Raw genomic sequence first — 16,829 nt, 5'->3', positions numbered from 1 at the left:
AAACAACACTCCTGGTTCTCAGCGTTTTGAGAGAAATGCTTTTTCAAGAAATGACATTTGTTATAGATGTGGAAATCCTTCCCATAATAAAAACAACAAGTTTTGCCCTGCCAGGAACTCTACATGTCGGAACTGTGGGAAGTTTGGGCACTTCGCAAAAATTTGCCAAATCTCTAAACAGGGAAATTCTACTTTCAGCAACAAGTCTCAGAGTCTGGGTACTGTCAACACTATTGGGAATGTCTCAGAGTCCTATGGAAATACTGATGATGACTCCGACTCTATGAATGGCATCCAAGATGACCTCAGAGACATGGTTGTAGTAGTACGAGACGATGGGGTCATTATTGGGGATCCATCTGACTGTGTTGATCCTCTCGAAGATTTTGGTGTGGGTGACAAGATAATTACCCTATTAGTGGACTCTGGAGCTAGAGTAACTATGATTACACAAAAATTGTTTGATGTAACCTGGCCTGAAAGGAACCTCCTACCTCCTGACAGGACCCCTGTTTCTTATGAAGGGCGTAGAATTGCTCTTCTGGGTTTTTTTGAAGACATTATTCAGTTCAGGGGAAGGAGGATCTTTGGCAAAGTGTACGTTTCATTGAAGGGCCTAAACATTTTGGGTTGGTTCCACCAGGGTTTGTTCAAGATGATCCTTAGACCAGGGTCCAAAGAACAGATCAGTATTGAGGAATCTCATGATAATGTAGAGAGTTTAGCTGTCATTGTTTCAGGTGACAATATTGAGAGTTTAATTTCCAAATTTCCAAGAGTCTTCGGGAATGGCCTTGGCATCATTAAGGGTTTTAACCACGAAATTAGAGTTAAGGATGGTGCCATTCCCGTAAAACATAAGGTGAGGAGTGTTCCTTTCAGCGTGAGGGATGATTTAGAAAAGGAGTTGATGGGTTTATGCAGAAAAGGAGTCATAGAACCCATTGAGTCGTCCTTGTGGTTGTCTCCTCTTGTTGTCGCCAGAAAAAGGAATGGGGATTTGCGCGTCTGTGTGGATTTGCGCAGTCTCAATAAGAACATCTGGATTGATTCACACCCCTTACCTAAAATAACAGATTTGTTGTCCCTTACCAGGGGGGCAAGGTGGTACACTAAGCTGGACTTGGCCTCCGCTTACCACCAGGTGGTGTTGAGTCAATCTTCTAGACACCTGACTGCATTTGTCTCCCCCTTTGGCAGTTTTCAGTACTGTAGGATGCCGTTTGGCCTTGCGTCAGCGGCCGCAGTTTTCCAAAGGTTGATGAGTTAGATGTTTAGGGACACTCCTGGAGTGATTGTCTTCCAGGATGATGTTTTGATTTTTGGCGAGAACAAGGCGGATCATGACTTTTCCTTAAATCAGGTCCTGGAAATCATGCAAGAAAAGGGTATTGTCTTAAAGAAAGAGAAATGTGTTTTCTTAAAAGAAAAGATGGAATTTCTGGGTCATGTTGTTTCTCATGCAGGTGTGGAACCACGTCCTGGTTTAGTGAAAGCCATTGTTGATGCTCCTCCACCTGCCGACAAATCTGGACTAAAATCTTTCATTGGTCTCAGTGAATTTTACTCAAGATTTATCAAAGACTACGCGTCAAAGGTTCAACCTTTGACTAACATGTTAAAGAAAAGTGTGCCTTTCGTTTGGGATGAAAATTGCCAAGAAATTTTCAAGTGGATCAAATCTCAGCTTGTTGGGGAAAGTATTCTCAAACCCTTCGATCCCAACAAGGAGTGTGTCGTGACTGTTGATGCGAGTGGGTTTGGACTTGGGGCTGTTCTTACTCAGAGGAATGGTCAAGTTGACAACACCATCGCATATGCCTCAAGGGTACTGCGTGGAGCAGAAGTTAACTTCTCTGTTATTGAGAAAGAGCTTTTGGCCTGTTGGTGGGCGGTCAGGAAGTTCAATCCTTATCTCTGGGGTAGTCATTTCACTATTCGCACTGATCACAGTCCCCTAGTTTCTATTTTGTCCCGGGAAAAAATTAAGGAGCACACCCCTAGAATTGCGAGGCTGTCCACTAAGCTTCTTCAGTATGATTTTAAGGTTGTTTATCTGCCAGGCTCAAAGAATGTCAGAGCCGACTATTTTTCTCGTTTTCCTTTAACTGATAATGACTCCGAGGTTGAAAAAGATGAAGATCTTGAGGATTGTTTTGTTGCGGGTTTGGATCTTGAAGGCATGTGTGCAATCAGTGAGGGTGAGTGGAAAAAAGAGTTATCGAAGGATGCGGTTCTCCTACAGGTTGTCGACTATCTGAAGTCTGGTTGGCCCAAAGAAAAAAATGTTACTGGGCTTTTCCAAACTTTTGTCAAAGTTGCCGACGAGCTCACTGTTGAAGATGGCATTCTCATGCGGTGTGGGAGGCTTATTCCTCCTGAGAGCTTGCGGAAGCGTCTGGTGGATGGTGCACATGAAGGGCATTTAGGGAAGACTTTCACCAAACGTAGGCTGAGAGATGTGTTCTGGTGGCCACAGATGGACGTGTGTGTTGATTCTCTGATTGACAACTGTGTCATTTGTAAGTCCTCAGATAAAAGTCACAAGGTTAGGTCTCCCCCTATGGAGCCCGTTCAACTTCCGGAAAGGGTGTGGGAAAAGATTGGGGTTGATCTGGTCGGTCCTTTTTACCTTTTACCCTCTTGTTCCCGTTTTGCCATTGTTGCCATTGATTACTACTCCAAATGGCCGGAAATTCGCTTCGTCAGTGAAGCCTCCTCTGCTAGTGTAATTTCTTTTTTGAAAGACATCTTCTTGAGAGAGGGGTTTCCCTCTGTTGTCATGACTGACAATGGTGTCCAATTTGTCAGTTGTGAGTTTGAATCTTTCCTCAAACAAGGTGGTGTGACACATAAGAAGAGTTCCCTTTACCACCCCCAGGCCTATGGTCTCGTTGAGAGGATGAACCGCGTTCTCAACAACTGTATCCAGTGGGCCATTGCTAGCAAGTGTGTGGTTGAGAATGCTGTGCGTTCCATGTTATGGTTTTATCGTACAACAGCTCATTCTTCTACTGGGGTCTCCCCCTTTGAGCTCCTGAGGGGTAGAAAACCCTCCACCAAAATTTGTCCGGGTTGGATGTCCAAGTGGGTAAAAATGAATGTTATGGATGGAGTTGATGTTTTTGTCAGAGACAATGTTTCTGAAGCTCAGAAGAAGCAGAAAACCTATTTTGATGAAAGGAAGAGATCTGCTGCCCATGACATCTGTGTTGGTGATGTGGTTCGGATTAAAAATCCTGTTCATGTCACTAAAGGTAGGAGCAAATTCTCTCAACCACTTGTAGTTGACAAGGTCTGTGGAAATGCTGTACGTGTAAATAATAAGGATTGGTGGAACATCTGCAAAATTGTTAAAATTAGTAGTGATGATGCTTACACTGGTGTTTCTCAGCCCAATCCCAGCTCTGTTTCAAGTGACAAACGTTTTAGTACTGTTGCTTCTAATGATAATGGCAGGAATGTTGTTGATGCTTCTGTTCCAGGACCTCGCAGGAGTCATAGAGTGTGTAAGGTTCCTGCCAGGTTCAGATAACCTTTTGCTTCTGTTTTCTCCTTCACTACCAGTTGTGCTTTCTTCTTTCTCCTATTCTCGTTCTAATTTTCTGGCTACTTCTCTCCTCTTTTCTTTTCCTTCTTCTGTTCTTTTCTTTTCTTTTCTCCCCTCCTACTCCTAGTACGAACGCTTCTTCTTTTGTTTTACAGAAAAGAGGATAATGTAGTATTCACTGTTTTGTGCCTTCCTGGCACCTGTAGTTAGAATCCCTGTGTTCTTATGTTCTATGGCTTTGTAGTAGAATGTTGCCTTCTGGCAGTTGATAGCCTTGCCTGCTGCCTGTCGCTGTGCTTCTCCTAAGCTGAATAAACCTGATCTACAAACTAACCTGTTGTCCATCCAACTTCAATACTACAGACATCTATGCAGTCACCTTGCCTTACATTTATTTATTTTATGAACATTTGTTTATAGTGCCACTCTACCCGAAGATGTCAGTGTGATTCACAGGGTAATAAAACTAATGAGGCAAAGTCTGGAATTACATTGGTAGAATCAGAAACCGACTGCTAATAAAGTATTAGTGGTAACAAACATAACTTGCGATAGGAGGGCAAAGTTAGTATCCATACGGCATCCCAGGCAACATCATACTAAAAGTTGTGAACCAGGGGAGTACTAACAAAGGGAGTACAAGGAAAGCATGAGTATGTTTTTCGCAAATGGAACCACAGAATCCACTCTCATACAAAATCAAAGGTTAAGCAATGTGATACCAAAGGGGATGATAGACAGAGCGTTTGAGCAAATCAAACACTCACCCCCAGTCAACTCATCTGGGTTTAATCCATCATCATTCTTTAGCTCACTTCACCACCCAGTCAGACATGGCCATATGCAAATCAGTCTGACCCTTCATTTGCCTCATGGGAACAGTCCAGCCTGAACTGCCGGGCCATGTCTTCCCTGGACATGGCATGGTGAGCACAACAACGATGGATTTAGGCCCAGATATCTGTACTGGGGTGAATGTATGACATTGTTCTGCATTCTGTCCATCAATAATTCTTTTTGCATTTGTCACCCCGAGTGGGACGGGTATGTTCAGATGTGAGTCCCGTGCTCTCCATGCCACTTCAATCAAGCTAACCTGGCTGAAGAGGGGTGAAACCGCAAAACCGGTCATAGGATGCGCACTCAAGCCTACTGTGTCAGGCGAAACCCGTTACTGAACAAAAATAAAAGAGCTGCTGGTGAAATAACCCCCTGAGTGATCGCTTTACTTAAGCAATTGGGAAGAAAAAACTATATAAATATATATTGAATATTGAAATATGCAATAATGGTGAGGTCTTTGTTTATAAATGTATCAGGCTGGGTGAGCATAGACTGAAACCTCCTTTGGTCATAAGAGCTCTCACTGAAATCCCTTGTGTGGGCTCTAAACTAGCAGACCAAATATATTTTTCTATGTTCACAAAATGTGGTAAAAAATAGATTGGCCTACATTTTGTGGGAATAAGTGATATCCTTAGCAGAGTCTGACTCTTACATCAGACTGCGCCTGAATAGGATTCATAAAAAGTCAGTATTGCAACTGTAAATTCTGTGGCCTCTGGAATTTAAAAAACAAATTAATAACTTTTGTAACCACTGAGTGATATTTCAAATAAATAGGCAGCAATTACCAATATAATCCATCTTTGATTTTGATTTGATTTGATTGGGTTCTTGTATAGCGCTCTACCACTCCACGGAGTATCTTGGCGCTTCAACTCCTAGTTGTCAGATATATGCTGAGAGATCGTGATGGTAAAGGATCAAAAACACAGAGAGGGTCATAGCAACGCTTTACAACCGGATTCTTGCTTAATTGGCCGTTTTAAAAGGTTAAAAATCCAGAGGTTATCATGGCTAACTTACCCAGAGGTTAAAATGACATCATCCGATCTTCCAACAAACCAGAAGTAGCCATCATCGTCCTTAACCCCTCTGTCTCCTGTTAGATAAAAACTCCCACGAATTGTTGCATCAGTTCTCTGAGGATCATCCTAAAGGCAAGGTTTTGCATTTAATAATTGATAATCAACTTCCACACCATTAAACTAACAGCCGAGAGTATTAGGATGTATTATACTCTGTGTGGAGCAATATTGAAAAACATACAGAGAGTCAAATCCAAACAAGTTCTTTCATGAAATAAAACATCGGGGTATTTGCCTAATTCTCGAATTTTAATAGCTTAAATTTGGCCTCACCCAGGCGCTTGGTCTGCGCCCTCAATGTACCATATTACGCTGCACACAGTGCCTGTCCTCTACATTGCCTGTCTGTTTGTGGAATAATCAATTTAAATTTATTATGTGTTTTTATATATCAAAATCATGGCCTGTGTGCATTAGAGAACTTTACACTGAAGCGTAAAAAAAATCCAGGTGACGTTGAGAAATCAGAAATGTAACAATACACAAAAATCTATAGTAATGATATACAACATGAGTTTCAAAGGATTCAGGAGGGTAATTATTCTGAAGTTTAAATAAAAAAATGAATTCCATCCTAAAAGTAAAATGAAATATTTTCTTATTATGAATTAATAAATATTAAAAGTGATTTATAGAATTAATAAAAAGTAATTGAATTGTATTTCATTATAAAAATGTCTCATACATTTTTAAGTTAAAGGGTACCATCATATCTAATAATTAAATAATACATGTATACTATTTTTAGTTTTTTTTTAACATTAAATAATTTTAGCAATGATATACATTATGAGTTTCAAAGGAGTCAGGGTGGTATCCATGTGGAGCAGCTTATGCAAGCAGCTTCCCTAAGAAGATGTATAGAAGACATAAATGTTGACACTCGAGCAACCTCTACAGCGAATAAACCTCACCTCGCTACTGAAGATTTGTTGCATTATTATTTACTGAACTCCTATGGAAAAGGCTACTCTCTTAGTCCAAATCTGAAGTGGTGTCTTGATCCTGTGGATATATGACCCTCGAATCTCTTCTGTTTTCAAAACCACGGGATTTGTTCTCTGCTCTTTCAATTATCCTGGATGCACAGGAGTTGAACACATGAGCTTTGCCTAACCTAGGACCTTCACTTAGATTCTACCATTCACAGAGGAAAACTTATATAACACTGTGATAAATGCATTAATCCAGTTAATAGTGGATTATGCAAATTCTGTTTACCTTTCGGCCTCTGAAAAACTTCCCCATAGGCTTCAGCTCATCCAAAACATGTCTGCCCAAAGCATTATGAGTTTCAAAGGAGTCAGGGTGGTATCCATGTGGAGCAGCTTATGCAAGAAGCTTCCCTAAGAAGATGTATAGAAGACATAAATGTTGACACTCCTCTCGCGCAACCTCTACAGCGAATAAACCTCACCTCGCTACTGAAGATTTGTTGCATTATTATTTACTGAACTCCTATGGAAAAGGCTACTCTCTTAGTCCAAATCTGAAGTGGTGTCTTGATCCTGTGGATATATGACCCTCGAATCTCTTCTGTTTTCAAAACCACGGGATTTGTTCTCTGCTCTTTCAATTATCCTGGATGCACAGGAGTTGAACACATGAGCTTTGCCTAACCTAGGACCTTCACTTAGATTCTACCATTCACAGAGGAAAACTTATATAACACTGTGATAAATGCATTAATCCAGTTAATAGTGGATTATGCAAATTCTGTTTACCTTTCGGCCTCTGAAAAACTTCCCCATAGGCTTCAGCTCATCCAAAACATGTCTGCCCATGTAGTGGCAGGTATTGCCAGAAGAGTAAACATCACCCCTGTGCTTAGATTGCTTCCCTGACTGCCAGTTCATTCAAGAGTCATGTTTAAGCCCATGACAATTTTGTGTGTCTGTCTACACAAAATTACCGGCTTTCTTTGTCTCAAGGTTTGCACTCCATTGACTTCCAACTCTCAGGCCAGACAAACCTTTTTGGTCGCTTCAACAGATAATGGAATCATTGCCTTTAACCCTCACCAAAACCGGAAGTAGCCTCCATCAGGTGATTTGCATTTTGAACTTATTGCGTTCTTTTCCTGTCACCTCAGAAACTTTTACTATTTACTTTCTCTCATGGAGCCAAGAAATGTATTTGAATGTACCACTTTATAAATAAAATGAACATATGTCAGACCCCATTTAGGGGGCCACAGAGCACGTATGACGCACTGAGTCTCATCTTCAGAGGCTGGGTTGTTTGCCCTTGATATCCTGCCCTATTATGGGTCTTCATAACGGGGCAAAGTACAATCCCTTCAGAACTTCCCTCTCAGTGGTAGCAATGGTGAGCAGTCACAGGCTGCTCAGGGAGGTAGCGTTTGGTTGTGCAAACTCAGAGCTCAAAACACACCTACCTAGCAGTGCAGTAACTGATTCACCAACTCAGTGCTTTACTTTGATAAAGAAAAGTACTTTAATAACATATACAGGCACAATTACTTTACTGGTGCTTTGGCTACTGTGTCTTGGGCCATGGGCCGCTGACACCTCCTTCTACTGTTTGTCCCTCTTTGGTACTAAGCAGGTCCGCCTTTTAGGTTGGTTCTAGGGTAGGTGCACAGGGGGCAGGTAACCCCTGGTGATAGGTAGAGCATTCACTTATTGTAAAACAGTTCCTGTTTCTCACCACAGCAGAGGTACTTTAGTTCTCTGTCAGCAGCCAGCGCGGACTCGCAGCACAGATCCTTCTCGAGCCCTGTGCTGGGAGGAGACACGCCAACTGAAGGTTTCTCACACAATCAGCATTGATATGATAGGCACAGAGGATATCTTTGCCCGGAAGTCCTTGCAAGATTTCGAGACTCATGCTGTCCTTCAGTTGATGATAAAACAGTTTGTGTGTATCATGGTCATGGGCTGTGGAGGTCACATTCCTTCAGTGCCATAACCTCACCTCGAGCAAATTAGGTTAAAACTACTGTAGAATGTTTTATTTTTTTCTTACATTAAAAATAAATATATAAAATTAATTTACGTTAATATTTGACAAAAATATTTTTAGAATTTTTTTGAGCTAAACAAACATTTTTACATTTTACCATACCTAGGTAGGCTCCACAGTTGGGATCGAGACTTTCCCATAGTAATGTATAGGGCAAAGTTTATTCAACATTATCATAAATAAGGTAAAATGTAGCTTTCACTTTGCACTGGAACACCAGAAAGGCACCTGGACAAGGGTGACAGTAACATAAAAAATGTTTATTTAGGGATATGGCACACTTTTTAATGAAAAACATAAAAATACTATAGCACTATTAGCTTAATTTTTAATTCCATTTTTTATTCAATTAGATATATTAAGTTAAATATTAATTTTCCTGAAGTTTAAATAAAAAAATTAATTGCCACCTAGAGTAAAATAAAATATTTTTTTATTATGCATTAATTATTAAAAGTGATTTATAGAATTAATCAAAAGTAATTTAATTATATTTTAATATAACAGTCACATGAATTTTTTACTTAATGGGTACTAGCATATATAATAATTAAATAATAAGTATGTACTATTTCTAGGTTTATTTTAACATGAAATAATTTTCATTCATATTTTAAACCATTTTAAATAATATAATTTTGTTTACCGTTATTTCATATGGGGTTTTCTTTTAAGTGACTTCCTCCATTATTTTCTATTGACGGTGTTGCAGTATCAGTGGTTGGTCTTGTGTTGTGCTGATCTTATTACTGTTTGTGTCTTTGAAGTAATAACCTACACTCAAAGATACAGCTCCACCTCCTTTTTCAGGGGCTGGATACATAAAAGTCTATGCTTTTGAGTAACTTTACTTTTCATGAACAGCCAAAAGTGGTAAGATTACTTAAAAAGTGTAAAAGTAAATTACTCACAAGTGTAAATTACCTTTGTAAATAGTGCAGTTAGCCTTACTTAGTTATTCCTAGCATAAGGGACACATTGCCCTAGTTTGCCTTTCAAAAGATGCCCCACATGCAAAATATGGGTGTGAGGGGAGGGTTTTGATGTTGTTTATAGATTATTTCTTCAATCTTATTTTACTTAATTGCTCATCCCATCCAGGTACGAATCTCGCTACAACAGTCCAGGACCACTACCAGCTACATAGATGACTCTAAAATGCCTCTATAATGTCTCTCATGGAAAGCTAATGGTTATTAAGATTAGAAGGGGACTGTTGTTAAGAAGGCTAAGCAATGTGGAAATGACATTCTACTACTCCAAGAAACCCATTTAATGAAGAATGACTGAAAGTGCGGCTTCTCAAATGCATATCCTGCAGGATTCCACAGGGCTCCAGAGGAGTGTCAATCTTGACCTTGGTGATCAATGCACTTGGAAAGACAAACTTAGACATAACATTCTGATAACAGGACCTATTAAATTTGTCTCTGTGTATTCACCATCTCCACTCTCTCAAGCATTCCTATCTCACTTCAGTACTACCACACTAAATGCCACATTTGGCATTATAATTCTATATCAGGACTGGAGGCGAGGATTATGCCTTCTTTCTTCACTTTAATGAACAGCAGCGAAGATACAAGAAGACTACATTTCCCATGACACAATGGGAAAAATGTAGTCAAACAAAACACTTGGTAACAACCAATCACAGAACATATATCCAATGTCCATACAGGGCTCAGGCAGCCACCATAGTCCAGTGTTTTCTGTCTAGTGCTTGGTTATTCAATGATGTTTATTTAACAGGCGCGGCTTCGCTCTGTACTTTTCACTTTTGGTTATGTTAATTATGCAGTCCTAGAGTAATCGCTGCTTCATGCTGTGTTTCCGCATGTTTTTATTGCTGTGCTAATTAGCGCTTTGTTCTAGGTCGGCCGCTGCTTCACTCCGCATCGGTAATGGTGCTTGTTCTCTGGCGGCTTTGTGCGCTTTGATCTCAGCGCGTGTGGTTTTGACTTTCGGCAAGATTTTTATTGCAGATTATCTGTCACAGCGTATGGGCTGCGCTGTGAAGATTATAGCCGTGGGTAGGGTCTCCCGTCCCTACGCGGCTCTTCGCTGGTGTGGGTTCTTGGCCTCCCGCCACCAGAGGGCGTGGCAGGCAGTGTAGCGTGGTGCCGTTTGAACTCTCTTGAGGAGTTTTCAAACGTCGCGCCCAAGCTACTGTAAGAACCGGGTCTGAGGGAGACTCCTCGAGGGGTGTATAACGGCAGCTGGGAGCAGTTATATTGCCGTTTTGCCGGTGCCCATGCTCTTGCCTTGGCCCACGACTTTCTGTTGAAGGCAGAGCTGTATGCTAACTGAATTACGCCTGTGAGGTCTTGCATATTAAGAGGGCTCTGTGAGGGACATTACCCAGACCTATTTACCCTGTGCAAGGGGTTTGATTGATTTTTTGACCAGCGTTGTCCCTGGACTTAGAACCCTGTATAATTCTGCGGTTGATCCGCGTGCATATATATATATTTAGGCTGTCACCCAGCCAGTTAAAGCCTTACCTTGCGAGCCCAGTGTTAAATAAATTCATTTTCTTGGCACGATGCTTGTCCGGGCGGCAATGTGGAATACTATGAGGATGACTATCAGGAGGAGGAGGACTCCCTTACGGACATGCCATGGGGGGATGCTTTCTATGAGACGGTAGATACCTCAATTTATAAAGCCGTTGACCAGGCTATCTCCCCTCTCGAAAGATAGGTTTTCACGCAAGATAGAGCAATCCTTTGCTAAGATTTCACAACAGATTTCTCCTCCTGTTACCCAGGTTCCTTCTACCTCTGCCCAGGACCCTCTTAGCCCCCACCACCTAAAAGGTCCAGCGAGGCGGACGTGGAAGCTTTCGAACGCCTTAGACAGGCATTTACGGCTAGTCATCCAGTGGTTCCGGCTAACGTTCCCCTGTCCCAGACACAGGTTCCCCGTTAGGTCAGGCCTCCCTTCCTGCTGTTCCAGTCCCTCAGTCTCTTCCCGGGACATCGCAGGACCCCCCCAAATACCGCAGACATGTTGGACCCCAATGGTATAGTCCACCCGCGTTCATCTGAATGGAACCAAGCAGATAAAGTAGCTGCTTATGTGGCGGCCCACATACGGCATCCTCTGGAGAAAAAGGCTTGCAACTGCCTACGGGCAGAATGCCCCCACCCCACTTTGGATGGTAAGGTTGCCCTGACGCCCGATATCGATCCACGCATGGGCACTTTCCTTCAGAAATTTATAAGGGACCCCAAAAAGGGGATAGATAAATCCTGAAGGGCCTGCCGATGGCGGTATCACTCATTCAAGACCTAGGGTTTGTAATCAATGAAAATAAATCCCTGTTGCGACCCGTCCATTACATTCTTGGGATTCGTCATAGACTCCACGGTCTCCACACTCAGCCTTCCAGGCAGGAAGGTGGCCAAAATTTGTCACAAACTGGGTCGTGTTCTCACCAGACAGCAGATCTTCCTTCGCCAGCTTGCTCGGGTGGTGGGCCTCTTGTCCTCTTCCATCCAGGCCATCTTCCCGGGCCTGCTCCATTACAGGGCCCTACAACGGCTCAAATGGTTCTTCCTGCACAAGGGGTATCCTTATTCTCACAAGGTTTGTTTGTCTATCGAGGCAAGGTCCGAGATTCAGTGGTGGTTGGAACACATGGAAGCTTTGGAACGGAAGAGCGATCTTCGGTTCCGCTCCGGACATTGTGACAGAGTCGGATGCCAGCCGGGTCCGTTGGGGTGCCAGATGCGGAGATCTCTCTACAGGAGGGTTGTGGTCACCCGACGAACAAAGATTACACATAAACTGTTTGCAGCTTCGGGCGGGGTCCTATGCGGTACGTTGTTGGACGAAGGACTCAGTGCAGTCGTGTGTGCTTCTGAAGATGGACAACATCTTTGCAGTCCGCTATGTGAATCATCCGGGGGAGCAGGAAGTAAAAAGCCCTGCCGGATCTGGTGGCAAGCTTCTGCAGTATTGCCTCGAGAAACAAGTCTCCGTCAGAGCGGAGTATCTGCCGGGCAGGGACAATCTGGAAGCCGATTTCCAGTCTCGCCATTTTCGGGATTCCAGTCTCTGGCATCTAGATCTTTCGATCCTCGCGAGTCTGAGCGGCCTTTGGGGCCCATTTTCAGCAGACCTGTTTGCGTCCAGGCTGGATCATCAGATTTTGCGTTTCTTCAGCTGGCGGCCGGACCCTCTGGCAGTAGCTACGGACGCGTTCCTCCAGGATTGGAGTGCGGAGCGGGGCGATGCGTTCCCGCTCTTTGCAATGATTACGAGGGTGACTGCGCATGTTCGCAGGCAAGCAGGAGATCTGGTCGTGATCAACCCGTTGTGGAGGTCCCAAGTGTGGTTTCCAGTTCTTCTGGAACTTTCTTGGGATTTTCCAATCCTACTCCCCCAGTTTCCGACTCTACTGGTGAGTCCGGACGGGGCTCCTCATCCGCTGGTGGTCAGCAACTCACTGAGGCTCATGGCGTGGCGGATTTCGGGAGCAGATGAGAAGCCTCTGGCCTTTGTGAGAAGCTGAGTCCTTTATCTCTAAGGCATGGGCGGACAGTATGGTCAAAAGGTACAGATCCGCATGGAACAGATGGACCTGTTGGTGTATGAGACGGGGTCTCGATCCCTTGGTCGCGGAAGTGGTCCACATTGTGAGGCCTAGCTTATCGGTCAGGTAATACCTTCCGGTCGGCGGTGTCTTCTGGCCATTCCCTGTGGATGGCTTCCCTGTGGGTGAACATCCCCTGGTTTGTCGTCTGTTGCGGAGCATACGCCTCTCCCTTCCTCCGGAGCCGCGCTACTCTGCTCTACAGGATGTTAATCAAGTCCTTAACTTATTTCTGTCCTGGCAACAGAATAGGTACCTCTCCAGGAAGGAGTTGTCAGCTAAATTGGCTATGCTTCTGTGCCTCAGTGTCAGACGTTCGGGCTTTAGACATTTCTCACATAATTTTTACTCCAGATGGGTTTACGTTTACTTTGCTTCGGCGGACAAAGTGCCATACTAGGTCTATATCCTATCCCGAGTTACCGGATTCCACGAAGCTTTGTTTGTTTCGTTGCCTCAAAGCTTATGAGGAAATGATGGAGGAGTTCTGTCCTCCTGGAGAAAGGCAACTCCTCATTTCGCTTCGGAAACCCTTTAAGGCGGTTTTCTCTCCCACCATTGCTAGATGGGATTGTTGGGTGATGCAGGAAGCTGGCACTAGCCTTAACCAGTTTGGGGCTCACTCCACGAGAGGAGCCATGGCCTCGAAGGCTTTCAGTCTAGGGGCATGTTTGGAGGATATCCTCAACGCAGCAGACTGGTCCTCAGATTCCACGTTCAAGAGGTTTTATTTTAAACCAATCTTGAACATGGCTCATTTGGGTGTAAGCAAGCTTTGAACAAGCATAATCCTCTCCTTTAGTCCTGACATAGAATGAAAAATTTCCTAGCTAACGTAACGGAAAGTTTCAATTCTATTAAGTACTCGGAGGCGAGGATTATCCCGCCCTTTCTCTCCTGGAGAAAATCCCTCCCTGTATGACAGTAAGTAATATGATTATATAAAGATCAATAGGGACTAGCTGCTTTAAGGGAGAGTTTAGAAGACTCAAGTACGTCAGACAATAGTGGTAAGGAGAAACATTGTTTTCCTTAAAAAGCCCTCACCCACCGACCTAGTCGGTGGCATGCTTCATCATCGGGCCCACCACAGTGGCACCGAATGTGCCCCGGGTGTGCTGCAACGCCAGGTGACTGCGGAGCTGGTATATTGCTGAGTGTGCAGTGAAGGGGTGAAAATAGTGAAGTTTTAAAAGCTATACAGAAGATCCCAGCACCCGAGGGTTAACAAGTTTTAATAAACTGGGTCTCTGTTAGCAGGTTAAAAAGGCAAAAGGACGTAAGTAGGAGTGTTATGATGACCTCCAACGTCCAGTGTGGTCTACATGTTTCAGCCAGTGCCTTTATATTCTAAGCTGGCTTTCCTCAGGACCAAAATAGGATAAGTGAAAAGGTGCAAAATAAATTAAAATAAACTATATTAAGTGTTTGTGTTGTTTTCTTTATTATGTGTTGTGCACGCTAAGGCGCTGTAACTGTTAGAGGGGGATTCCCTCAAGCTTTGTCTGTGTTTTCTGGTACAAAGCCTCATGGGTCGCCTGGCAGAGAAAGAGACCGAGTAGTTCGGTCTGGTTCCTCCTTGGACCTATTCGTCCTTCCGCGGCGCCCGTTCCTCCTGGAGAAAGGCAACTCCTCATTTCGCTTCGGAAACCCTTTAAGGCGGTTTTCTCTCCCACCATTGCTAGATGGGATTGTTGGGTGATGCAGGAAGCTGGCACTAGCCTTAACCAGTTTGGGGCTCACTCCACGAGAGGAGCCATGGCCTTGAAGGCTTTCAGTCTAGGGGCATGTTTGGAGGATATCCTCAACGCAGCAGACTGGTCCTCAGATTCCACGTTTATTTATTTATTTATTTTTAAGGTTTTATATAGCGCGAACAAGATCCTTGCAGATATCAGAGCGCTTTACAGAAACAGGAGGTGGGGTAGACAAACTCTTGGAGACATTATAATATTCGGTAGTGAGAGGGTTGCAAGGTAGGGTAGCAATCGCATAAGAGTATACACACTAATAACAATCAGGAAACAAAAAATAGGAGCCGTGCAGTGTCTTTGCTCCCGTGGCGATCGAATAAGATTTTAGCACCCTAGCGGGTGTTGGTAGAGCAATCAGGTCATAGTATAAACCCTAGTAAACAAACTGGAAACCAATAATATAGAGTCCGTGCAATGGCTTTGATCCAGTAGCAATCAAACAAGAGTATAACACAGATAAACACTCAGGTAGCCGCTAATATAGGGGCCGTGTAATGTCAATGTTCCAGTAACAATAGTGTTCAGGTAAACTTAGCCATAAGGATGGCTTTTACCTCTTTCTTGAAGAGAACAGTGGAGGGGATAAGCCTAGTTTCTGGCGGGAGTGCATTCCAGATCCTAGGTGCCATTCCTGAGAAGGAGCGTTTGTATGTTTTTTCCTTCCGGAATCTACGAGGTTTCAGGAGGAGGTTTTTTGTGCTTCTGTTGGATCTTGAGCCTCCTGATACAGTCAGCTTGTTAGTGAGGTAGTTGGGTGACTTGTGGTGAACGGCAGAGTGTGTCATACAGGCAATTTTCAGCTGTACTCTGGCTTCAAAAGGCAGCCAGTTCAGGGCTTTTAAGTCAGGGGATATATGCGAGTGTTTTCTTGAGCCAGTGATGAGTCTCGCGGCTGCGTTCAGCGAGGCTCTTAGTGGTGCCGTTGTTGTTCGGGGCAGCCCGCTGAGAGCCACAATTCCATAGTCTATGCGAGGAATGACTAGGGCTTGTACAGCAGTTTGGAAGTCCTTGGGTGGTAGGAAGGGTTTGAGTTTTCTCAGAGTGTTGATTTGGAAGTTGGCTCCTTTATTTGCTTTGCTAATATGCTGCTGCATGTTGAGATTGGAGTCAAGTGTGATGCCAAGGGATTTCGCAGAGTCCACGATGGTGGGTTGGACATTGAGTGCGGTTAGATGAGTGAGCCAGGTTTGGGTGATGGCCTTTTTCGCCGGAGGTGTGATCAGAAGGAACTCAGTTTTCAGCGCATTTAGTTTGAGGTGATTATCGGCCAGCCATGCTTGAGTGTTTCTTAGTGTGGCATTCAAAAGCTTGATGTCTTCCGGTGATTGTAGCTTGAGGTAGAGTTGAGTGTCATCGGCGTACATATGGAAGTGTACATTTGATGCTTGAAGCAGGGTAGTGAGTGGCTCCATGACGAGGTTGAACAATGTGGGGGATAGGGAGGAACCTTGAGGGACGCCAAGTGTTACGGGCACAGGTGAGGACAGTGCGTTGTTGATCTTGAACTTCTGAGACCTGTTGTGTAGAAAGGACGTGAACCATTTGAGAACAGTCCCGGATATGCCCATTCTGGTATTTAAGAGCTCCAGTAGATTCTCGTGTTTGACCGTATCGAATGCTGAGGAGAGATCAAGAAGGATGAGGAGGCAGGACTCATTGTGATCAAGGATTTGGAGGGCGTCATCAATTATGTGTGTCATAGCCGTTTCTGTGCTATGTTTTGCTCTGAATCCTGATTGGTGAGGGTTGAGGAGGTCAAACTGATCAATGTGTTTTGTCAATTGGAGTTGAACGCATTTTTCTAGCAATTTGGCCAGAGTGGGGATATTGGTGATGGGGCGGTAATTGTTTAGGTCGGCCGGGTCAGCTGTGGGTTTCTTGAGTATAGGCGTGACTTGCCCTATCTTGAGGGAGTCTGGGATGAGTCCTTGTTGAAGGGAACCGTTGATGATTTTAGTCCAGAGTGGGAGGAGCAGGGGGGTGAAGGCTTTAACAGCATTGGCAGGTAG

The 16,829-nt window shown here is 43.8% G+C and overlaps 1 protein-coding gene across 3 annotated transcripts in view; it reads right to left on the bottom strand.

Moving 5' to 3' along the window:
• Positions 1 to 16,829, bottom strand: part of ACSM3 (acyl-CoA synthetase medium chain family member 3) — a 599,327-nt gene that overhangs the window by 64,121 nt on the left and 518,377 nt on the right. For all 3 annotated transcript variants that reach the window (XM_086940799.1, XM_086940798.1, XM_086940800.1), the window contains exon 11: positions 5,420 to 5,547. In XM_086940799.1, coding sequence (XP_086796925.1) covers positions 5,420 to 5,547 — 128 coding nt within the window. The remainder of the gene's footprint in view (positions 1 to 5,419; positions 5,548 to 16,829) is intronic.

The sequence above is a fragment of the Lissotriton vulgaris genome, chromosome 10 (genome assembly GCF_964263255.1).
Source record: "Lissotriton vulgaris chromosome 10, aLisVul1.2, whole genome shotgun sequence".
Taxonomy (NCBI): domain Eukaryota; kingdom Metazoa; phylum Chordata; class Amphibia; order Caudata; family Salamandridae; genus Lissotriton; species Lissotriton vulgaris.
The sequence above is the reverse complement of the archived record's forward strand: the minus strand, read 5'-3'. Positions and strand labels throughout refer to the sequence as shown.